A 24,666-nucleotide genomic window follows, 5' to 3' on the forward strand; every position below is an offset into this window, starting at 1 on the left:
GACAGCGCTGATTACCATTTCATTCCAAAACATTTTAGCTCACACCTGCCAAATGCTCGGTTACCAATTGCATCTAACAAGGGATGCGCCTTGCAATTTTACAGGTCAGTTTGCTGTCCAGATGCCTGATCCTCCCCGGCTGTTGAGCTGGCTGGGCGCCTCCATCCGGAGAATGTAACGATTCCAGCCAGCTAATGTAACAAACATCCCCGGCCGGCGAGAGACGCCTGAAACAATTTACACTACTTCTATGGATTTGCAGAATATGAAATGTTTAATGTTCTCCCTTCCCCATGACAACCGCCGTGTAAAACAGTGTAAAGCTCCTCAGGTCTGCCTTGTGGTCCCTGGTAGCCTACAGACCGGATTTTCTCCCAACCGGCTCTTCTGCCATCCAATTATAAGGGAAGCCACAATGTTCTGTCAGATCATCGTACGATGGATACCGCTGACGTAAGAAGGTCCGGCGGGAGCCGTTGTTTTGGCAAGAAAATAGTGCATACAGCGCCATCTCGCTCGTCAAATAGGCAAAAATCTGCGGCAGAGGCTCCGGTGTCAGACGTGAGCAGAGCCGATTATGCCGTTGATATACAGAGAGCAAACAATCAAGACGAAGGGCCTGTTTACACCAAACGATTTATCTGTTGAACGAGCGAATGACGTCATCGTTCGCTCGTGCAGCCCGTTTATATGGGCAGATACATAATTGGCTCGTTCAAAAACGAGAAATCGTTCAGTCGTTCCTATTCGCTGTATAAGTCACCGAGAACGACTGAAAGAGCGGGGTTTGAATTGAGCGATAAGTGAACGAGCCAACAGTGATTTTTATGCCTACATAAAATGGGCAAGTCAAAAATGAAGAATTATCGTTCGGTCGTTGGGGCTCGTTTGCCATTTTTGTGTGTTTATAGCCCTTCAAAAAATTTGTTTAAGCAAGGAAGGAAAAGAAAACGTTCAGAGGGGTAAATGTGGCGCAACCTTCAGACAGACGACTGAAACTGGATAATTGCTAAAAAGGATCTCTGTTTATAAACGCGTTTTGGGGTACATAGACCTCTTCCTCAGTACTCGCTGGGGACACACGTCTGGATAGTCGACGTCATATCAACAGCGAGTTGTGCCGAATGAACAAACATGATTTTCAAGCGCTGTCTGCCCTATTTTGGCTGACTTTCGCGCACCTCATCGCTCATCACAATAAAGGGGTGTTAAGTGTCGGACGCTGTATAGTGCGCTTGAAAGTGCTGCGGTCAAAGTCGTGGTGTCTTGCTGACGCCGTGTGCGAGAAGGTAAAAGCATTAAGTAGGGTGGGCTGCACCTACAAAGCCACAAAGGCTTTCCCATTGTATCCTTTCAACCAAGCCCTAAGCTTCCATTTTTAGTTCTTCAACAGGGCGGCTCCACCTGCTTTCTCGTATTTCTAACACATAAAATGTCTAAACAGGAAGGAATGACTTTGGCGGTTCACCCGGTGATAGGTCAACTAACAGACTTCCGAGAAGAGAGCCTGAGCGACCTTCTGATTAGTATAGCATGAACAGCATAATACAGCCAACCTTACCCTGTATCCCAAAGGGAATAAAACCGTCCACTCCAAGGAGCAATGTACCCTGTAAAATAAGATGGTGCATGTTATAGTATACAGCTGGGCTCATAAAATCTACATATTAGTATCAGGCGGGAAAACATTCAATAACGAATATACAGCCAATCTGACATGGACCCTCCAAGTACACCGGCCTCATCGGGTCCCAGAGAACCAATCAATCATGTACGCAGCTTGTACTTTGTAAGCTTCGTTAAAAACAAGAACATGTAAATGTAACAATAAGTAGTAAGGATAAACTGTCGTATCAACATAAGTCATAGCTGAGGAGATCCCAGAAGCCAGGGAGACGATGCCGCTAGTATCTAGATACAAATACCAGTCGGTGGAGGCGATAGCAGGGCAGGCTACAAGGGGCAGTACGCTATAGGTGACCGTGCGCTGATGAGTAAGGGAGCGATGCAGAAATCAAACAGCCTCAGCCAATCAGTGCTAGGCTTGTATACTTCGTCTGGTGGCTCATAAGTACATGGCTACACGGGGATACTTTTTTACACCTTTACTTTCTCCAGGCTTCTACTAGCTTCAGCTGTTCAGGGTTTGAGGTGTGACTACATGGCAACGGAGTTCAGTGCGGCTGCAGAAGGGAATTTTGGGGGCTCTAATGACTTGGAGGAGTCGGTCGAAGAAGGGGGCTGTGGAGACTGGAGGGATGGATAGTACATAGAGGTTCTCTAATGGCTGGAGAGAGGAGTGAATAATACATGAGGGGCTGCGATGACTGAGGCAGTGAACACAACATGAGAAACTGATGACCGGGGGCCGTGGAGCCTCAACCTTCACATGTATAAAAACTTCAGGTTTGCACTCCGTTCTTTCACACAAGTGACATGCATGCACAGGAACTCCCTAATATATACAGATTGGCCAATACGAGCCTGAAAATTGGTAGTTAACCTTTCCAATCCAGTGTTGGACCTCGCCCAACACTGAGATTCCCCTGCATAGCTCCCATATCAGGTGAGGTCTGACACAGGTTTCTAACACAATGCAGAACAGCTCTGACGTTGGACCTCCCTTCTGCATAGTGTAATTTATATTACACATACATATGTATAATATACAAAATAGCCATTTAAAAAAAAAAATTAAACAGGAGTTAATAAAAATCATCATAAATGGGTCATTTTTATGTGTTTCTATTGAGTAATTTCAAGGAATCCAAAACGTGCTTTTCCACCCAAAATAAATACCGTATATACCGGCGTATAAGACGACTTTTGAACCCCGAAAAATCTGCTCTGCAGTCGGGGGTCGTCTTATGCGCCGGTAATACAAAAAAAAAAAAAAGTGTAAAAAAAAAAAATTATTACTCACCTCCCCCGGCGTTCTGTCGCGCTCCGGCAGGATGTCGCTCGCTCCAGCAGGCTGTCGCTCGCTCCTCGTCCCCGGCGCAGCATGGCAGCATAGCTTTCTGAATGCGGGGCTTGAAATCCCCGCTTCCAGAAAGCTAATACACACGCCGGTAGCCATGACAGCATTGAATGGCTGTGATTGGCTGAAGGCGCACGTGTTAGCAATCACACCCATTCAATGATGTCATTGAATAATGTGATTGGCTGAAGCCACGTGCGCCTTAGCCAATCACAGCCATTCAATGATGTCATGGCTGCCGGCGTGTGTATTAGCTTTCTGGAAGCGGGGATCTCAAGCCCCGCATTCAGAAAGCTATGCTGCGCCGGGGACGAGGAGCGAGCGACAGCCTGCCGGAGCGAGCGACATCCTGCCGGAGCGCGACAGAACGCCGTGGGAGGTGAGTAATGAATTTATTTTTTTTTCTCCACTGAATACCGGCGTATAAGGTGACAGTTGGGGGGTCGTCTTATACGCCCCGTCGCCTTATACGCCGGTATATACGGTAAGAGCTGGGGAGTGTGTGGGTGGCAGGAATATTGGATTGGATAGAAATTGCCGTGCAAACAATTACTTTACGTGAAAAGAAAAAAAAAATGTCTTGGTACTCTTAGCTTGTTTAAAAAATAAAATCCAAATAAAATAAATTAAAAAAAGGTAAACAAAAAAAAACAAAAAAAAACAAAAACGAGAATCTGTCCAGCTTGGTGTAACAAAAGAAAATAAATTCCATTTAGTCCGTATCGCCAAGCCATAGATTAAATAATTGTTCCAATTCCGCGCCTAGAAATCCTACGGATCCTGCCAATCCATTGACAATGTGTAGGAACTGCGGAGGGGAAGAACAGAGAGGAGTATGCCTCAGCCGTGCAGCGCTCGCACATATCAGACGCCACGCACGGCTGTGGATGGGAATGCGGCGCAGCGTACCTGTGTAGGTTAAATAGATAACGGTGAGGAACACGACTCCAGCCGCGAGAGACACTCCCAGGAAGAAGAGCGTCTGGAACTCCTGCTTTGTCAGCTTGTCTCTAAGGTACTGCAGGAAAGCATATGCCTGCAGCAGAGCGAAGACCCCTGAAACGGACAAAGACAAGTTATTAGCAACCACAGCAGGGATCTCCATACAAAGCATTTATCTAATATTAACTCAAATATACGGTGAAGAGGCCACAAACTAGACTCCAAGCTACCGGAGATGAAACAGAGAATGACAGGGAACCCGTCCATCAGCATCATGCTGCTCTAGTCACAGGACCGGCTCCTGCGTTACAAAGAACTAGGTTTTAGGGCTCACTCATAAGTGCGCCATACGCCCACGGTAGGGAGCGCCTACTCTGGAGACGGTAGAGAAACCTTTGAGAAAGGTGAGACATGTCTGCTGGACAGCTTCTCTCCGGTTGGTTAGATTCGCAGGTCCCTCGCCTTCAGCAATTCCCCTTGCAAAGTGATGCTACAGCCCCCTGCCCTGAAGGGAACGCAGCATGGCCCCCATTAAAATGAACGAGACTGGATGCTGTTTCCTGCCAAGTCAGGTTGATGGGAACTTCACAACGCAAAGGAAAAAGTAGAAGACGACGTAGAACTGAACCAGAGATTGATCCCAGCGATCATATTTTGGCAACAGTCACTTTGTAAGATGGGGAAACCCCTTTAATGGGTTAATGTCATTTACTGAGAAAGCTGTTGAAGGATCGGGTGCCATAAATATACCACGCTTGGTCCTGGGCTTTAATCCTGGCAGAGAGTAAATATACGGTGGGGAATTGAAGCTCTTGTTCTTGCAATCAGTTGGGTCCTTGGATGTGAGACAAAGTCTAAGACCCGGAGGAGGAGACAAAAGCAGTTTTTAAACCACTTCTGCCGTCTTTACAAGCTACATAGCGCTCAATGAGTGCCATGTGGAGATGTAGGAAGCGGCACTGCCAGTTCCTGCATGGGACCCAGCGATCAAGTGATCACCGGTGACCCTGGCTGCAGCATCTTCGCAAGCCTCTGACTAGCTGACCCTGACTACTCTAACTATAGGGGGCTGTTTTCCCCTTTAATTGGGGCTCCTATGGATGCTGCTGTGGATGCCCCAGCCACAGTGGGAAAGTGTGAGATTTAAAAAAAAATAAATAAAAAAAAAGTGTGAATGTTCTCCAGAGGTCTTGTAGGACTTCGGCCAGCTGCACACGAACGGGTTGGATTCTGGATGTGGGATCACAGCGGTATCAGACCCGTTCCCGACTGGTGACCCTGCGTACCTGTCATTTCTTGTCGATTCTGTACTGCAGATGGTCCAGCTGGCAAGCCGTTGGACATGCGCGGTGCAGATTTTTTTCTTCAAATCCTTATCTTACCCGTGTCATTGCTAGGTGATGACGCGGATTCCACGGTTTATGTCAATTGCGGAAAGGGTGTGGCTTGGATGGCTTCCATCGACATCAATAGAAGATGTCCGTACGCCCCCCCCCCCCCAAAAAAAACGGAAAATGCTGTAACTTTTCCTCCACGAGTGGAAAAATCGCAGTCGCTGTCCGCTGGTGTGAGCGGACATGCAGATGCTCCATTGGTTTTAATTGGTGCGAATGCCGCAGATCGTTCGCGTGGGAGACGATTGCAGATTGGGCAATTCAAACCCCGTTGTGTGCAGGGGGCCTTCATTGGGAACATAGGTGTTAACAAAAAAGTTTAAAAAAAAAAAATGTACAGACTATTTAAACACAAAATTAACAATCCACTGCCAAAGGCAACCTAAAAGGCTGCCACAATCCTCTACTTTATTTTAACGTAAAAATAAAGCTCTAAATAAAAAAGAATTTTCTGTTTTAAAAACACATTACCCCAATAAAAAAAAATAAGAAAAAAAATTCTGTGAGGAAAAGGTATTAAAAAATATCCGTACTTGTGACAAAGAAAAAAAAAAGATTTTGGAAGGCCAGGAGAAAAAAAAAAAAGGGCCATATAACCATCACCCAGGTAAAAATCACTGAGAAGTGCCTGGTCTTTAAGGGGTTAAAGGACCAGAGTGTTTCAGTCCAGACATAAACACACAGAGCTGAAGGCATCAGAGCCCGCCAGGATGTGGAGTCACATAATACAATAGCGGTAAGCCATCCGACAGTCTTCCCAGTTATAGGGTTCACACTATTGGGGTCCTTTTACACGCCACAACAGTGGCTAGATGATGAGCGTCAATCAGCGGGCATCGCTTTAGCTGTCCTTCACATGGTCTCATTCACACTCTGGGGGGGGACAAACAATCGTTCATCAACCATAAAGTTTCATTGCTGTTGGCGGGACATCCCGCTTCCAAAGATAAGTGCGCTGCCAACAACGATTATTTCTGGCGACGCATAAAAGGAGGGAGTTCAACAAAGGAGCAATTCCTTATTTGTTGGGTGATCGGTGGCGCCGGCACACGGCAGAGGATTGGGAGATGGAACGTTTGGACAAGCACTTGTTTATGATCACCTGTCCATGTCAGGTTCCCTTCAGGTAGCTATAGCCATACAGTACAAGCGGCTGCACACATACACGCTCCACCGGCTCATAGAAAAAGAGTGAACAAAAGGGAAACTGGCTGAAAACACAAGGATGAGTCAGAAGAGTCCGGGAGCAAGGAAAGCACGACCGCGGCCCCATCCAACATCCACCCGATGGCCTTACCTGCCGCCGCCATGTGCTCGCTTGTGCGGATGGGTTGGAATCCAACAAAGGGAATTTGCATGGATAGTATTAACCCCACGATGTAAAAAGTGCTGTATGCTACAGAGGAGACAAAAGGAAACATAATGAGCAATTATTAGAACATTCCCATTTCTCAAAGCAGCAACAATTAACCCCGAATTATCAGGAATATTCTAACTGAACACACAAGAGAAAACCTGTAAGAGTCCGTCTGATTGCAAACTGTGGCTTTCCCAGGGATCATCTGACAGAATTTGACATGGTGCCCCTAACAGAATTGCTAAAAGGCAGAGTGATAGAATAGGCCTCAAACAAAGTGAGATAATACCTCGGTTCAAGACAGAGTAAACAGTCATGGGGGAGCGCGGCGGACATTGTAAGACAAGGAGACCTGATCAATAAGCTCAAGAAATAGGACTAGATTGGCCAAGGTAAAACGGCTTTGTAGGGCGCAGAGGAGCCGCTCCTTGTGGGAGTTGTAGTGCCACCAGGTGGGCAAATGAACCAAAATAAGCATTTCTTCTGCCCGACGAGCGGATCATCCGCGATTCCTGCTGCATTACTACTCTACTAGGCTGTCAGTCGGCCTCCTACAATGTCCTCCGTTGTATCCAGCGTGGTTAGAGATGGAAGTAATCTAGCCCCAACCAACATACAAGGCACCCGACACGGTTCAGGTGCCATCTCTGGCACACGGCCAGGACATGCGGTTTTAGTGAGCTTCACCTGTCCCATTGGCAGAGCAGCAATCTGAATAGACCCTCAGAAGGCCGGCGTATTCCCATCTCAGGCAGATCACGGCCATGATGGCAAGACCCCTTTTGTACAGCCAGAAGACAGCGGAGCAGGCCGTTACACGGTTTCCGTACTCCAGGCTGCCGTTAGGTGGAATTCACATCAGACGTTTATGGTGGATCCTGTAGCTATGCCTTAAAAGTCTAAGACTGAAATACACCTTTAATAGGCAGTTATTAAAGGGAATGTGTCCTCAGAAAATGACCCATTACACAAATCACATTTTTGTGTTAAACATTTTAAGAATTTTTGGTCACTTTTTTATCCCCTGCATTTTTCACACTGACCACAGAGCCTTGATACTAGTCTGTTACTTCCTGATCTGTAGAAAAACACTTTGCAGCAGTCATCTCATTAATATCACAGGCAGGATTACACCGAGAGGCGACACTGGATCCAAGTAGATTACACAGCATCCAACATTTACAGTCGGTATTTCCTGTGACCATCTACTCCCCTCCCTGCACAAGGACCTCTGTACAGGTCAGAGCATGCCTTGAACAGTCTCCCATACAAGTCAATGGGTTCCCCTCCCATCCATTGTGATTGGCCCATGAAGCTGCTGTAAAGCATCTCTCTAAATGCTGTTAGCGCAGGCAAGATGGCCGCCCCCAGTCATGTATAGACCTCAGAATAAAACAATTCTACAATCAGAAAATAAAAACATTAGAAGAAAGGTTTCTCCTATCTGCTTTCAGTTAATTAAATTTTTGGCGATTTCATTTAAAGGAGTTGACCCACTTCTTGCTACTGAGAATGTATCCCGAGAATAGACCAATAATAAATGGCCAGGGGTCTGCTGCCCAGAACCCCCAGGGATCAACGGTTTCCCATGGTCAGTGCTTTTGCTTATAGAGCAGTTTTGCTGCAGGAAGTAGATAGTGCCTTACACTGCACAGTGGCCCAGGTTGGTACTGCACATTGCATCCTTTTGAAGGCAACGGGAATCAACATGCAATATCAACCTAGGCCACTGTGCAATGTACAGAGCTGTACACACAGACTCTAAGCCCAGGAAAACAGCTGTTCGCTAGGGGGTCCCAGGCAGCGGAGCCCAGTCAATCTACTATAGATTAACTATCCTATGGATAGAAGTGAGACAACCCATTTTATATAAAAGTCACTGGTGAATTCTCTTAGCTTATTTCCTACCCAGTGTCCTAGACCCCCAGGTTCTGAAAACAGAGCAGTACAATTATTTGGGCATTACTGCTGCAATTGGAGATAAAAGATCGAACCGATTGTGTGCCAACCCTTTAAATGCCACTGACAGCAGCATTTAACTGTCCCGAATGATCGGTATTTAAAGCTCTGGAATGCCCCCCAACAGTAAGATCACTTGGGTGCTGCCTGGGTGTCATGTAGTCTGGGGGCCTTCTTAAAGCTTGCAGGGTTGCCATGATTGTTTGCCTATTAAAAATGTGCAAGTGGCATGTCTTTTGTAGGCATCCTGTTAAAATACAATATAATGCAACACCATAGTATTGCATTATATTGTATAAGAGATCAACTTCCCTATAGGGACAGAAATAAATAAAAGTTATTCTAAAAAGAAAAAAAAGGGAAAGAAAAACAGAGGAAAAAAAACGGAATAAAAAGCTATCAAAAAGTTGTATTTTCCACAAATAATGGTACGAATACAAACTACAGGTTGCCCCACAAAAGACGCGTCCTCACAAAGCCCATCGATGGCGGGAAAAAAACGATATATTTGGTATTGCTGTAATCGTACTGACCCACAGAATAAGTGGCACTTTCATGCTTTACCAATATCTCTGCCCGCATGAATGCATGAAGTTGTTTTAACCCCTTAAATGCCAATTTTTAAAGAATTCTTCCAATACATTATACGGTCTGTTAAATAGTACCATTGAATAGAACTCACCCGCAAAAAAACAAACTCATGTAGATGTCACCTGAAAAATAAAGCCGATTTTTTTTTTTTTTTTTTTTTTTTAAACCGAACTGCAAGATGCACCCCGGACACAGGAGCATAAATGACCCTTTGTCATAAAGGGGCTAAGGCACCTAATGTGCTGATCCTTACCGGCTGGTATACAGACCAGCAAGTATATTGGTTATTCCCGGGCCCCACCTTTATACAAGCTAAAGCTCCATCAATGTATAGGCCATGGCAACCCCTTCAGAGGAGTCCGCTAACCTACTGTCTAATGTTTGAAGGAAACCCGAGGCAGCCCGGATCCGGATAGGAGACCTACTAGTCACTCGGTGAAGTACCAGACAAAAAACGTGGCCGAATACTATTTTAGGTGTCTAGTACAAACACTTTCATGGCCTTTTTGTTTAATGTATTGAGAAGAATATGGTTTTTGAAGTGTTGGAATAAATCCTCTCGTTTAGCCCCGTTACTGCTGTAATTCGTAGCGCTGAAGAGGTTTGGAGCGCAGAACAAAGTCAAGACATGTCAGACGAAGCGAGCGAGGAAGCCTGCATCTCCGAACGTGTCACATCATTTCCCCTAAAGCTGTTCTATATAATAATCGTTAGAGTGCCATCCTGTGGAAACAGCCGCGATATACATTTGTCATCGGAGATGTCTGGCCTGGATAAACACCACTATATAATGAATCACTGCGCCGGGCGGTAACAGATCTTATCGCATTACAAGCCTTCACACTAGGCCAAAACTATATACTCGGCCGTGTTTACAGCCCTCGGGGTCAGGGATCATACGCAATTATATTCTACACGCAGCGCCTGAAAGCTTGGCCATTACAGCAATCACTAACATGCAGGACGCGGCAATACATCATATATACTGCAATATGCTGCGGATGACCCTCTAACATCAGCTACATTGGCACGTAAGAGTACAGCTCGGTCTCACCATGGATTTAAAAAAGGCCACGTGATACATTATATACTTTGTATCCACACAGATTAAAGGGGTTTTCAAGAGTTAAAGAAAAAAAATAAGTGGCCTGCGGGGGCCGATAACAGCAAAACAAACTATAGCTCGCTCTTCAAACAGCCCGTTGTTACAGCGTTGCTGCTCCAGGTAAGGACGCTCCTGTAGGGGGTCACCTGCCATCATCTGCAGCCAATCACTGGCCTCAGTGGTCCTATCTCCTTCATGCAGTGATTGGCTGCAGCAGTCATGTGCAAGATGAATGGCGCACCCCCTGAATTTGCTGCCCACTAACTGCAGAGTGGAAAGTTTCCGGTAAACAGTCATAGATGCCCCCCACCCCCACCCCCAACGGCCAAGCTGAACCCTACCCCAAGTGAAGATTCACTATTAGAAGTACACAAGCCCTAAGAACGGTTTTGGGTCATATTCCACAGTCAGAGGAGAGCAGACTCTCCCGTCGCTGTAGAATCGATTAGTTTGACAATAGGAATTAGGGGGGGAGGGGAGGGGTGTAAATTTGATGAGCAACATGAGTCTTGGCAAGAGAACTTCAGTTGTTACATGGTGTTCTTTCCCCTGACGTTTACCTTTATTTTATTTCACTGTGTTCCTTTTAATTATAAAGAACAATGGCTTCTGGTACCCGTCTAAAGGTTGGAGAAGACTACAAGTACTGTAAGCCTCCAGGGAATTATGCCAAATGGGTCTTAAAGAGACAGTCCCCATCTTTCCGTAGCCCTCACTAAGAGCGCCATAAGGTAGTGCCTGTCACATTGATTACAGTGATATGCCTGCTGCGTGCATCTGTGCAGTTTGAGAGAAACGTGCATTTTATCAGTAGCAGCCAGACAAAACTAGTCCTGGATATTCATGAGCTGCAGCTAGCCACACCCACCCGACCTCCAGCCAATGATTGGCCGCTTTCTCCCTATACACTGTAATAGCCAGACAGCTGTCAATCAGTGGCTGGAGGGCAGAGTGGATGAAGCTAGCCTGCAGCTCATAAATGGCTAGGACTACTTCCTGTATTCATCTATGCATGTGCTGTTGCTGATAAAATTCAAGTTTCTCCAGAAGTACTGCACAGATGCACACAGCAGACATATCATTCTAATCAGTGTGACGGCCACTATCTCATGCCGCCCTCAGAGGGGTGCACAATACTAATTAATTACTAAAGTTCTGACACTTTAAGGAATGCACTTTGTTTTGTAATAAAGGTTACTAATATTCCTCCTTTATGCATATTTAGAATTGTCTTTTTTTTTTTAAAGGGAACCTGTCATCACCTTTGAGCCTAAATCTACATTATGGGGCTTAAAGTGATTCTATGAAACCTGAGGGAACAGGAAGTGTTTCATATTCGCTGGCTGCCCCGTCGCTGCGCTGTCCCCCTGCAGAGTTGGCACGCACACAGTGCTGACTTGGCGCACCAACTTATGAGGACAGAGCCGTCTGCAAACTCTCCTTTTCATCTCTGAAAGTCATTCATTCTCTCAGTCCAGCTATATGTAGCGCCAACTTCATAGGCACACAGCGCAGGACTGGGGCACCCGGTGAGTAGGAAACCGCTCAACTCCCCATTCCCTTACTTTTGACCCCTATATTGTAGTTTATGTGGCTTAAAGGTAACCATTGGTTCCCTTTTTTACAGAGATATACCCATCTCAGCTGGCTGAAAAGCGACACCTCCTCTGGATGCCGCAGCGCCAGGATTATATAATTTTCCGTTTAGATGTGGCAGTGAGATCTTAGTAAGGCAGCCCTGACTCTTGCGAGACAAAAAAAAAGGCGATTTTTGCGCGATGTGACTGAAAACGCAGAATTATGAAATCCAAGGTTTTCAATGATTTCATTCACATCTGTGATGTTTTCACTCATGAGATATTGCAAGATTTGTAAATCCCACCATGTCCTATCTTTCTGCATTTTTCCTTTTTTTTGCCCCCATAAATCACCCACGGTTCCCTATGGAGCCTTTGCTTTAATCACATCGCACCACACAAAACTTACGATTTTCATGCAATGCGTTTTTAACATTATAAAACTTCTATTGGCCATCACAAGTGGCAGTGATGTTTTTGGGGGGGAAAAAAAAAAAAAAAAGGAAAATGCATCGCAGACATTGAGACATCTCATAAGCGAAGGTTGCGATATTGCTGCAATTTTCTTGCAGCGAAATTGCGACCGCCCGTGTGAAGGAGCCCTGAGGGTGCGTTCACACACAGCTGATTTGCCGCAGATATTGTCACAGATTTCCTGGCAGTTCTGCAGACGTTTTCACCCTTTCCATCGAAGGGCTAAAATCTGCTGCAAATCTTCAACAAAATCAGCCCTGTGTGAACGCAGTCTGTGGCTGGGAGAAGCTGTAGAGCGCAGCGGGTCTATAAGACTATAAGGGGTTAATGCTGCTCTACAACTTTTACACATTTAATATTGCCGTAAACCTCTCAGCTCTAGCACCTCTGCCAAGAAACAGAAAGGGATTACATCAACCTCATTTGCTTAAGGTAATTAAAATTAAAAAAAAAAAAAAAAAGATAAAAATGGCCATTTTTGTTTTCTCCGTGTAGCCGGATTTGAATGATTACATCTCATTGAAGAAAATCTGCAACAGAATTCTAGAGATGTTAAAAGAAATGCTCGACAATCCTGGCTCTTAATTACAAAAAGTAATTGGTTACACTAATTTTGCTTTCTTTGTAGTTTAAAAAGACCTTATCAAAGGCGAGCACTTGGAAATAATAGTTTCTGCTCAGCAAGGAAATTGCAACAAGATGAGGTCAACGCAGGGAATGTTCTATCGGAAATGTCCCTTATTATACTGTGATTAGCAGCGCTTTACATATCACAGATATTACTGCGGATCACACCGCCATATGGCGCTGCTGCGGGGCTACCGTGGGCATATGGCCACTCTGCCAACACAATCCACCTCCGCTAGTACTAAGGACGTGCGTTAGGTTACCTTCACACACAATCATGTGGCTTCTTTTGGGGTTTGCAAATAACTATATGACTTCCATGTATCCTTTAGGAGCGCCGCGGCTCAATTCTGCTGAACCTGGAAGGGGTTTGGTAAAACCGCATTGACTTTGCGTCTACTGTATATATTCCATAGGGAGGATCAAGGTGCCAATCATCCATTTGTCTGTTGGATCCAGCCCTGTCGTTCCTTAGGGCGCATTCGTATGGAGCGTATTTTGGTGCGGATCCACATCACGATCTGCACCAAAATTTGCACAGTTTCAGGTTGATTTCGAAGTTTTTGCAGCGGATCTGCAGATTTCATTCCTTCAGTTGAAAGAATGAAGTCTGCTGCTGATCCGAAGGAAAATTCTGCACCAACAGATTGTACCCCTGGTTAAAATAAATATGGATTTAAAAATAAATAAATAATCTCTCCCCCCCCCCCCCCCCAATTTTTTTTTTTTTTAAAAAGGCATGCTAATATAAAAAACACAAGTCCAAGTCTAGTAAGGGTTAATTGGTTTTAGTATTCAATTATCTGCAAATTCTGCAAAGTGAACTTGGAGTCCTTTTAGGTTGGGTTCTCACACAGAGGAAAAAACAAAAACTGTTGTAGCTGAAACTTCTTCCAGCCAGGGATGCCAATAGCAGCCCAACCCTGCCAACATCATCAGTAAGACTGTGCTGCCATTGGCTGCCATGGATGGGTGGAGTTTCACCCGCCGCCTGTTTTTGCCGTCTGTTAACGCGACCTTACACAGATAATCTGCTCGTGCCAACAAGTGACAGACAACTGGCAGGTCTGTCAGCGCTCATCATTAATATTTCCATGGGCAGATTATTTGTACTATGGAAACAAGAGATCGCTAATGCAACTGATCGTCTCCACAGAGCTGCTGCTGGCCAGCTGGGCGCCTCCCCGTCTACACGGCCAACAAGCGAGCATTGATTTCAAAGTGTTATTATTAACTTTTTCCCATAAGTAGGGTAAGGTGTAGATGCAGGTTATACAATGATGGAGGTACAATAGGATACGAGACCTTCAGCAATCATTCTCATGTCTTATGGTATATAGGTCTGGTTCAGAGAATACAATTATGTGATAAACGCTTTGTTATAAACTATATCTTGTTGCATCTTAGTAAAAAAAGTTCTTGGGAAAAGTTGGAGGTGAGAGGGGGGAGGGAGGAACGACACAAGCGAGCATTTAATGCTTGCAAAATCGAGTCGATCAGCTGATAAGCATTTGTTCGTCAGCTGATCGTTTGCACTTTTACACGACTCGCTGATCAGGAAGGAGAACGATTCGGCAATTACTGTTCTCTCCATTGCTGCCTTGAGTTGCGGCCAAGTGCAAAAATGAAGAGGATGCCTGATAAGTATTAGACAGGAGGCTTCAGTGCATGAAAAGAAGAAGTGCAACATACCTATGGGACATCCAGAGTGTAACAGGTGAGGGGTGCAGTGATGGAAAAACGTGTTTTTGATGGAAGGGCCCTTTAAAAACTTTACAGACACATCCTATACACACAATTGAATTGTATTAAGGTTTCAAATTGCAAACTGAAAAAGGTCAACCTGTAAACAGAAGTTCCATGAGCGTGTGATTTGCTGCCTTTAACGTACTAACATGTTTTATCTGAATGCGTCTCTGAGCAGCTCTCCAAAGTGGAATGTGGTTCCAAGGTTGGTCCTTCTGCTTTTGGGCTAGTGCCTACGGACGAATTTCTGTCGCGTTTTACGCGGCGGAAGTCTGCGGCGTTATGCTGCAGCTATTAGGTTCTGTTGAACCTAATAGCTCAATTTTCACGCTGCGCAATTCCACCACGGAATTCCACAGCGTGAAAGAAACCTCTGTTTAACAGTAAAGATGCCCGCAGGTAGGGTATTGGCTCCCAGCGTTGTATTACGGAGTGATCGCATTGCTGAAGTCTCCATTCTATACATCTGCATATATAGCGGCTTACCTATGTAGACTCTCTTGCTGTAGCGCTGCATCAAAAGCAACACAAACACATGAAGTGGGATAAGATTGATGATAAACACGTAGCCACCCCAAGCAGAAACCTAGAAGAGGAGAGAAAATAGGGGGGAAAACAAACCCGTGTCAGTAAATTGGGGACGTCTCCGTTCTGCAGAACGTGTTGCTAATGTATGGGAGTAAATAAAAAGCAATGCTCCAGCGGCGGCGGCGGCACAGCCGGAGACGCAGATGACTGATCGGATCTAATAACCATTGAAAATATACATATATAAACCCTTTATAAAACTTCATAATTACAGGTTTTATCAGTTTCCAAAAAAGTCATTTAGAAAGATTAGCGCATTATTAAGCAAGATTGGCATTTAATATCCTAGCGGTGGACGATAATCTAGGAGTAGATCGCTGGCTTATATCACATCAAATACGACATCACATCAGTAAGAAAATCCCAAGATGACACGGCATGGTTAACAGGAGGATATACTGCTACCTGTTATACATGTTAGATGCGTAACTATAAAGCCAATATCAACTGGCTAAGGGGGTCGGTCTATAAACCCACTAACCAGTGATGGCATATCCTTTTCATCCACAGTCACCGGTTGATGACAATCTGACTTAGGGCCCATTTACACAGAAAGATAATCGCTCAAAAGATGGTTTTTGAGCGATCATTTTGCATAAACTACTACTTGGTACCAATGCCTATTAGTAGCATGTGAGCCGCCAGGAGCTGTATTCAGGGAACAGACCACCTGCTATTCTCTGAATAAATTCCCTTTCTTCTGCAGGCGGGGCTGACAGCTGAGAGAATGTAATCAGCGCTTCTAGGCAGAACACAGCGTGCGGTCCTGCTTTTCAGCTGTTCTGCCGAACGATGTATTTCATACCAAACTGAAACCAATCATTCAGCAGAAAAAAGTGAAAGGTGGGCCCATTTACACGCAACGATTATTTTGCATAAACTACTATTTGGTACTAATACTCATTAGTACCAATTAGTAGCATCTGAGCTGTATTCAGGGAACAGACCACCCGATGTTCTCTGAATAAATTCCTTGTTCTGCCATAGGTCTGACAGCTGAGATAATGTAAACAGCTCTCCCAGGGCAGAACAGAGTGTGCGGTCCGTCTTATCAACTCTACTGCCGAACGATGGATTTCATGCCGAACAGATCCATCTTCCGGCAGAAAAGGGAAAGATGGGCACATTTACACCAAACGATTACCGCTCAAAAGATGGCTTTCAAGCGATAACTACCATGTGTAAATGGGCCTTTAGGAATAGCAGATGACCACAACTTCTGTAGAAGAGAAGAGCAGCCACACTGGTCATCACCCAACAGCTGAATCAGGAAGAGAACTATAGGACTTGTTTGGTGCGTCTTGTTCTCCGTAGTTCTTAGCAAATATTATGCCAATTTCACAAATTGAGTACTTGTTACGGAACTTCAGAAAAATAAAAAAAAATTACACTCAGAGTGAAACGAATCCGCACCACCGCCATACTTGTGGAAACACTGCATATTCCATTCATTGCAGTGAGTGAAATCCGTGGCTGAATTCCATATCATTTGCAAGCAAGACATGCGGCTTTGTCTGCAGAATTTTAGTGCCAATTCGCAGCTTAGTTTTTACGCCGAGTGTGGAAGTTAAAACCGATGGAGCTGGGGTATGGCAGAAAGGGGATTCCACAGTGGCAGCAAGAAAAAAAGTTTAATGGCTAACAAAATAAACATTACAATGTTGCAAAGCTACTTTGTCCGGTTCCACATCTGCCCCAAAACCTCTGGCCGGAGGCTCTGTCGCAGATCTGGCATCAAATAATGGAAAAAAAGAAGTACATGCAGCGTCCGTTCTTTGTTCCCCAAACCGGTCAGCTGGGCAGAAAGCGTGTGGAACCCATTATAGTCAGCAGAGCCCACCCAGTGCTGTGCGGCTCAGTCCACAAAAGGAACCGGTCGGCCGCAGGTATTCCCCTCTCCCCGACAGAGCAGGAAAGCGGCATCCATAGTGTAGGGATAAAACAGTCCTTGGGCCTCTTCACTAGGCAGGTGAAATTAATCACACCATTTCCCCGCCCTTTACGTGCGAGGGCGCTTTTTTAGACTGAATGACGAGTGAAAGTGATCGATAATCGCTCGATCTAAATGCAAATTAACGACCGGACGAATGAGAATCTCGTTCTCGTTCGTTTTCTGCAGGCATAAAAGTCATCATTTGCCCATTCGCTCCTCGTTTCGTTTAAACCACTCTTCTTCAGTCCCTCACATTCGCTAATGTGAAAGACTGAAGGGCTCTTGTTCAACAAGTCAACGATAAGTCTGCCTGCCTAAACACGAGCCCCGTGCCATGTCATCCTGTAACATGCCGGACGGACAGCTGTACACGGAGCGGACCCCACTGCAGTCCATGGGGTCCATTTGGCGCAGTTCAGTTCGGTCATAAGACTGGTCATTCGGTCGGGGTAGTTTTCCTGCTCCCTGAATGCAGCTTGAAAATGGAAACCCCTATTGCTGATGTGAAAGAGCCCTTATCATGTCATCCAAACCACAACCAAAGACTACTATATAGACGGCCATCACCACCGGGAGGCGCACAGCGATGCTGCCGGACTTACCATGTAAAAATAAGACAGACAGCAGCATATTGTCCAGAACACCGAGCCAGTTTTCACAGACTTCACCTGAAATGACAAAGCAAAATGAGAGAAAATGTCCCATAAAACAAACAAAATCATATGGATTTCATACCCGCTTGTACAAGAATCCCCCTATGGGGAGCCCATTGTGTAGAGAACAGGGCCGGATTAATGCGGGTCTAATAGATAGACATTTTACCGGATGAGTCAAAGATTTGTAATAAAGTCAACCCAGAGGTGCAAAGGTTTACACCGATTACTAATTGTACACGGCGAACCCGCGCACAGAGCCCACGCCGGTCGGCTACGGATTACCAATTATCTATATAATGCTATTATAGCTTGTCAGGATGCCACAGTCCAGTCCGGTGGGGATGTGACCGGACTTAATGTGGTCTAATGATCAGACTTCTGCTCCCCTTATTGCCGTGCCGCTCTCCCACCACTTCCGTCCCATCTGGGTCGCATCTACACACCGTCTCCGCAAGTGACCTCATTGGCCCAACATGGACCTCAATAGTGCTGAGTCTAGCGACGGGCCGCAATGGTGACATAGATGGCATGTGATGAAGCCGCGCAGTTATAGGCCAGAGCGCCAGGCACAATAATAGGGAGAACGGAGATCACTTTGCCATTTTAAAGCCGTGCAAGTGGACAGAGATTCGCTATTGTACAGTCCATTTAGGCCGGCCAGAGACATGAGATATCTACAGTCCATGCATTGAATAGGTGGCCAGTCATTTGCATGGCCTGAATGTTAAGCTAGTATCGCTAGTCGCCATGAACCAGAAAATCTCCATCTGCAGGAATAAGCCGACTGGCATTTTCCTAAAAAGGGATTTTCCCCCACGACTTAAAGTGCCTCATATCCTTTCTTACTGTCGCTGACCAGGACATGTGGCTGCTGCAGCCAATCACTGGGTATAGGTGGTCACTGCTGCGGCCAGTGATTGGCTGCAGCAGTCACATGTTCTGGGCTGCAGCAGCCAGGAAGGACACAGTGGTTATGAGGCAATTTAAAGTTGTGGCAAAACCCCTTTAAAAAAAAACAAAAAACAAACAAAAGAAACCCTCAACTTTAAGAGGTAATCCGTCACCACAACCCATCCATTAAACAGTTTGCAAACTGCCGAAGGTAGAAGATGAAAGAGCGGCTGTTCCGCGGTCTGTCTGGCGATGTGATACAATTTGCATATTTAGTGCCAAGTTTTATGCAATTCATGAAAGCGTGGAAGTTATCACCATACGCCATTTTTCTAATGTGCTGCTCATTCTTTGCTTCCCTCTATATTGCTCAGGCGACAGCTTGGCGGTTCGCATGAAAATCCTCGGATGATTGTGGCGCACGTGAAAACCGAAATACAACTGCAGACAAAACACGAGGCTTTCTGAACAAACTTCCTTTTAAATTGCTCTAAAGAAAATGGCTTTTCCGTTTTCTTTGCGATTTTGTATAAGGGCTTGCAGACACCACCATTTAGTACAGCGCCCCCACTGAATTTAAGCATTGCATGTAGGCGACAATATCTACACATAGGGAGTGTGGTGCAGACGGCAGCGAGCCAATGACTTACGGCTCATGTCCACGGACGTATGTGTACAATGCCGTGTGTTCCTTACGTAATTCCCTGCTTCTGAGTGCATATGCGGGTTTTTGTAAGGGGTATGGCCACGTTTCCATACGCACATGAACAAAAAAATACAGGCTGGGAAATAAGCATATAGTGATTAATTAGCATTTTGCTAGGCAACAAGTGTTTCACGTGCCAGGCCTACACAATGGGTTGCGTAAGCACATGCATTCATAGAGTTCAATGGGGGCTGTACACGCGTAATATGCTGTAAAATGGAGCATGCCATATTTTGGGATTTTTTTTTCACGTGTGATACGTGTTGAATGGGGGCAATGAAAGTCATTGGACTTCCATTCCTCCATGCACACCAGTGTATGTAGACTGAGTTTCCATACGGCAGAGAACTAAATAGCAGCATGCATTTCTCTGCGTATGGTACGGAGCCCTGCCATAGGCTCCGTATTGAAGTGCTGCCCCTAGGCAGGCATTGCAAAAAGGGCATTTTGAAACTTTAAACAGATTTTTTTTAAAAAACACACAAACAAAATCACACTGTGCATGTTCGTGACGCCAGATTCCCGAACACAAGCAGTGTATGCACAGCCGATACGCAGTCTCTGCCAGCAAAGTCCTCCATATAGGTAATACAGGATGGCAGACCCGTGCCATTTTACGCATATGCCCATGGACATAAGCCCTACGTTTCAACAAGCCAAGGATGTCACTAAAGAGAATTTGCATAAACATATATAGTTTGTAGACACACAATGTTCCAATGTGTATTTTGTGCTTTAGGGCACCTGAAGGAACACACCAGACAGACAATAGTGTTAGGGCTCATTCCCTTCTGTGCAAACAGCCTCCGTGGTTCAGCTTCCGTATGCGAGTCGAACAACTGCCAAAAAGTGTCATATCTGGCATGAACACAAGCCAGGAACTAGAATGGCTTCCTATTATGCATGCCAGCACCTCAGTGAACGAAACGGCACGGCATGCAGCATTATTTCATTTGGGATGTTTACAGACAGCAGCGATGGAGGATCTGACAAACCAACTTTGATAAATGAGGCCCATTGTGTTATGCCTTATGTGGTCTTAAAGGGGACTAAACTTTTTTCAAACTTTTGACCGGTCCTAGTGACATTAGGATTGGTGAGAGTCTGGGTGCTGAAATATAACTTTTTGATCACCCAATCTCTATGAAAAAAATGTGGCATTGCATGGGTTTTATGTTATCTTTTTTTTTTATTTTTTAGACTGCATTCACCATGCAGGATGAAGGTGATAAATTGGACTTTTACAGACGTGGGGATGCCAATTTTTTACTCCTTTTCATTTAAAATGTTTTTTTTATATTTTGTTGCTGTGACTGGGAAAGGGTGAGGGTTTAGACTTTTTTGTAATTTTTCTTTTTAACTCGCACTTACGATCATTTGCTCGCTTATACGGTATAATGTAATACCGTAGCATTGCATTACAATGTATTCGTATAAGCAATCGGTCGTGGCAGTCAGGGAGGCTGTCAGAAGGCCCACTGCTGCAATGATACCCAGATGGCACCCTGCGATCTCACTGCGGGCGGACCCTTTTGGGACACAACCTTTTAAATGCCACTAACCGCAAAATGTAAATGCTCCGATCATTTGGGATTTAACAGCAATGATCAAAGTGCTCTCCATTCGCGGCTGTTGCAATTGGATGTTGCCCATCACACTGGCGCCTGACATGGATGAAGCGGCATATACCACGGGTATTTATATACATGCTAATGGCACAGTGCATATACGATTAGGACATATATCTTTGGTCCACTTGCCTGGACCATTCTCTCGATACTTAGAATAAAGGGATCACAGTACTAATTGGGCATTGCTATACCCAAGGGGTCGGACCCTACATTTGGAATGTTTTGACACATCTTCGTTACCACTAGTCATCTGTTCATTTCGTTAGTTTCTTTGCTCTGCTCCGTTAATCCTGTTTTTAGTTGTCTCTAATAGTTCCAATTCTGACTAGCTAAAACTGGCTTCTGATTGGTTACAAAAAGGACAAGATTCTTTAAATTAGGCCAAGCGGGTTCATTTGCTATTTGCGTTATGGCCCTTTTAGACAAAGCCAATGATCCGTTGAACGAGCGAATGCCGCCATTGTTAGCTCATTCACTCGGGCAGTCTGTTTATACAGGCAGATAGATCGTTGGCTCAGTCAACGAGAATTGTTCAGTCTTTCAAATTTACTAGTGTGAAAGACTGAAAAAGCGCCGTTTAAGGCAGCCTGTCCACGGGCGGTGCGGTATACCGCCGCGGGAGCCACCACCGGGGTGCACTGTCATAGTGATTTTCCGCAATGAACCCATCTATAATGGTAGGTTCATCGCAGAGAATCGCGGCATGCATTCACTGCGTTACCCACGTGCAGATTATCGCCGCGGTTAACGCAGTGAAATGTCGCCCGTGGACAGGAGGCCTGAATGGAAGGAGAAGTGGACGAGCCGGTGTAAGATGAACGACTAACGATACTGGCTCCTGTACAGCGCAGCACTGGGACGAGCGTCGGCATCGTTTACCCAGTAGCTCGTCCCGTCTAAATGGGCCATAAGCCCAGTCCTGAGATAACCCGGATGGAGTCTTGTACTGTATTCAAGCCTGTGTGTTTCAGCTGCAGCGTCCGGACCTCTGCAGGGGCCACCGGTGTGCGATTGTTGGTCCTGTTGTAGGCGCCACTTCCCGGTGTCACAGTGAGTAATTTATTGATGGTTTACCTACCAGCTTGTCAGTCGGACTGAAATATGTGCAAGCCCTGATGATGAAAGGGCTTACGGCAGAGGAGAGACGGTAGATTGTATACATTTTAGTTTTCATCCCCTGTGGTAAGACCACTACATTATGCTGCAGTTTCAGTATACAGCACACTCCTACTGGCTATAGCAGCAGATTTGCTGGAAATCAGTATTTCAAGATTTATTTTTAATCCATGAAGTTTCTGTGAAAAATGTATTTATAAATATAGACGGTTCAAGGAAAGTTCATGTATTGTATTACATGAGAAAAATGGAGCTGTATTTGTGTAGCGCGATACACGGCGGATCAGGATATTACCCCATCTTTAAGGGGGTTGACTAGGGGCTCTTATAACTGCCTCCATAAATTGGCATAGTAACATAGTATGTAAGGCTGAATGAAGACAATGTCCATCTAGTCCAGCCTGTCTAGCCCCCTGTGTTGATCCAGAGGAAGACAAAAAACCCCAAGGGCAGAAGCCAATTTAGCCATTTTGGGGAAAAAGTTCCTTCCCGACTCCCTAATGGCAATCAGACTGTTCCCTGGATCAACCCCTAATAGTTCCTACCTGCCTATATACCCGGATATCTTATAATGTCCTTCCTCTCCAGAAAGACATCAAGTCCCCTTTTAAACTCCTCTATGGATTTTGCCATCACCACTTCCTCCGGCAGAGAGTTCCAGTGTCTAACTGCTCTTACAGTAAAGAACCCTTTCTATGTTGGTGATGAAACCTACTTTCCTCCAATCGTAGCGGATGCCCTCTTGTTACCGTCGTAGTCCTGGGTGTAAACAGATCTTGGGAGAGATCCTTTTATCGTCCCCTCATGTATTTATACATGGTTATTTGATCACCTCTTAGCCGTTTTTTTCCCAGGGTGAATAATCCCAGTTTGGATAGCCTCTCTGGGTATTCCAGTCCCTTCATTCCATGTATTCGTTTAGTTGCCCTTCTGCCCAAGCCCCCAGCTTATCCAGGTCCGTTTGTAGCCGCACATTGTCCTCCGTTGCATTAATTATATTGTATAATTTTGTATCTGCAAATATTGATATTTTGCTGTGCAGCCCCTCTATCAGGTCATTGATAAATATGTTGAACAGAGTGGGGCCTAATACTGAACCCTGTGGCACCCCGCTAGCGACTGTGGTCCAATCAGAGTACGAACCATTTATTACCACCCTCTGCTTTCTATCTCTGAGCCAATTTTTTACCCATTTACACACGTTTTCACCCAGTCCGAGCTGCCTCATTTTGTATATTAGCCTGTTATGTGGCACGGTGTCAAAGGCTTTAGAGAAGTCCAGATATACGAGATCAATAGATTCTCCCTGGTCCAGCTTAGAGCTTACTTAATCATAGAAACTGATCAGATTTGTCTGACATGAGCGAACCTTCATGAATCCATGCTGGTGAGTTATTCCCTTGTTCTCCTTGAGGTGGTCATCGATGGCGTCTCTCAGAATCCCATCGAAAATGTTTCCCGTTACTGAAGTGAGACTTACTGGCCTGTAGTTACCAGGCTCACTTTTGCTCCCTTTTTTGTAAATTGGAACCACGTTGGCAATGCGCCAATCCAATGGTACTACACCGGTCTTGATAGTGTCTAGAAATATTAGATATAGCGGCCTAGCTATCTCATCACTTAGTTCCCTTAGTATCCTTGGGTGTATTCCATCTGGGCCCGGCGATTTATCAATTTTAGTCTTCTTTAGTCGCTTCCGCACCTCCTCCTGCGTTAGGTATGAGATATTTTGTGAGGGGTTCATTTTATTCCCCTGCATCTCGTGTGGCATTTCCTTTTCGTTTGTGAATACACTTGAGAAGAAACTGTTTAGTAGATTTGCTTTCCCTCAGTCATCATTAATGATTTCTCCTGCATTATTTTTTAAAGGGCCAGTGCTCTCCCTGCAAATCCTTTTGCTGTTAATATAGTTGAAAAATAGCTTCGGGTTGTTTTTGCTCTCTTTGGCGATCAGTCTTTCTGCTTCCTCCTTGGCAGTTTTGATCTTATCTTTGCATATTTTGTTTTTTTCCCTGTATGATTTTAGCGCTTCTTCGCTGCCTTCTTGCTTTAGTAGTTTGAACGCTTTCTTTTTTCGTTTATTGCCCCTCTTACCGTCTTGTCGAGCCACATTGGTTTCCTTTTAGTTGAGTTTCTTATATTTTTAAAGGGAATGAACTGCTCACATGAGGTGATTAGGATCCTTTTAAACTTTTCCCATTTGTCCTCTGTACCGTTATTTTTGATCAGCAGCCCACAAGCTCCTCTTATAAAGGGGTTGTCTTGGGACAACAACCAATGTCCATACAGATGTCCTAAAGGGGTATCGCACCCTGGACAACCCGACTTATGAATAGCCGCCATATAATACTACACTTCCGCTAAAGCTTGGAGAAGTGATTATAGCTGACTAG

At 45.1% G+C, this 24,666-nt stretch overlaps 1 protein-coding gene across 1 annotated transcript in view; it reads right to left on the reverse strand.

Annotated features, from left to right (window-relative positions):
* The window catches only part of STT3B (STT3 oligosaccharyltransferase complex catalytic subunit B), a 99,684-nt gene that overhangs the window by 16,004 nt on the left and 59,014 nt on the right, over positions 1-24,666 (reverse strand). Inside the window, exons 4-8 of the mRNA XM_066585172.1 lie at positions 17,876-17,941; positions 15,239-15,338; positions 6,614-6,712; positions 3,890-4,036; positions 1,562-1,610 (exon numbers count right to left, since the gene is read on the reverse strand). Coding sequence (XP_066441269.1) covers positions 1,562-1,610; positions 3,890-4,036; positions 6,614-6,712; positions 15,239-15,338; positions 17,876-17,941 — 461 coding nt within the window. The remainder of the gene's footprint in view (positions 1-1,561; positions 1,611-3,889; positions 4,037-6,613; positions 6,713-15,238; positions 15,339-17,875; positions 17,942-24,666) is intronic.

Source organism: Eleutherodactylus coqui, chromosome 12, assembly GCF_035609145.1.
Source record: "Eleutherodactylus coqui strain aEleCoq1 chromosome 12, aEleCoq1.hap1, whole genome shotgun sequence".
Classification (NCBI taxonomy): domain Eukaryota; kingdom Metazoa; phylum Chordata; class Amphibia; order Anura; family Eleutherodactylidae; genus Eleutherodactylus; species Eleutherodactylus coqui.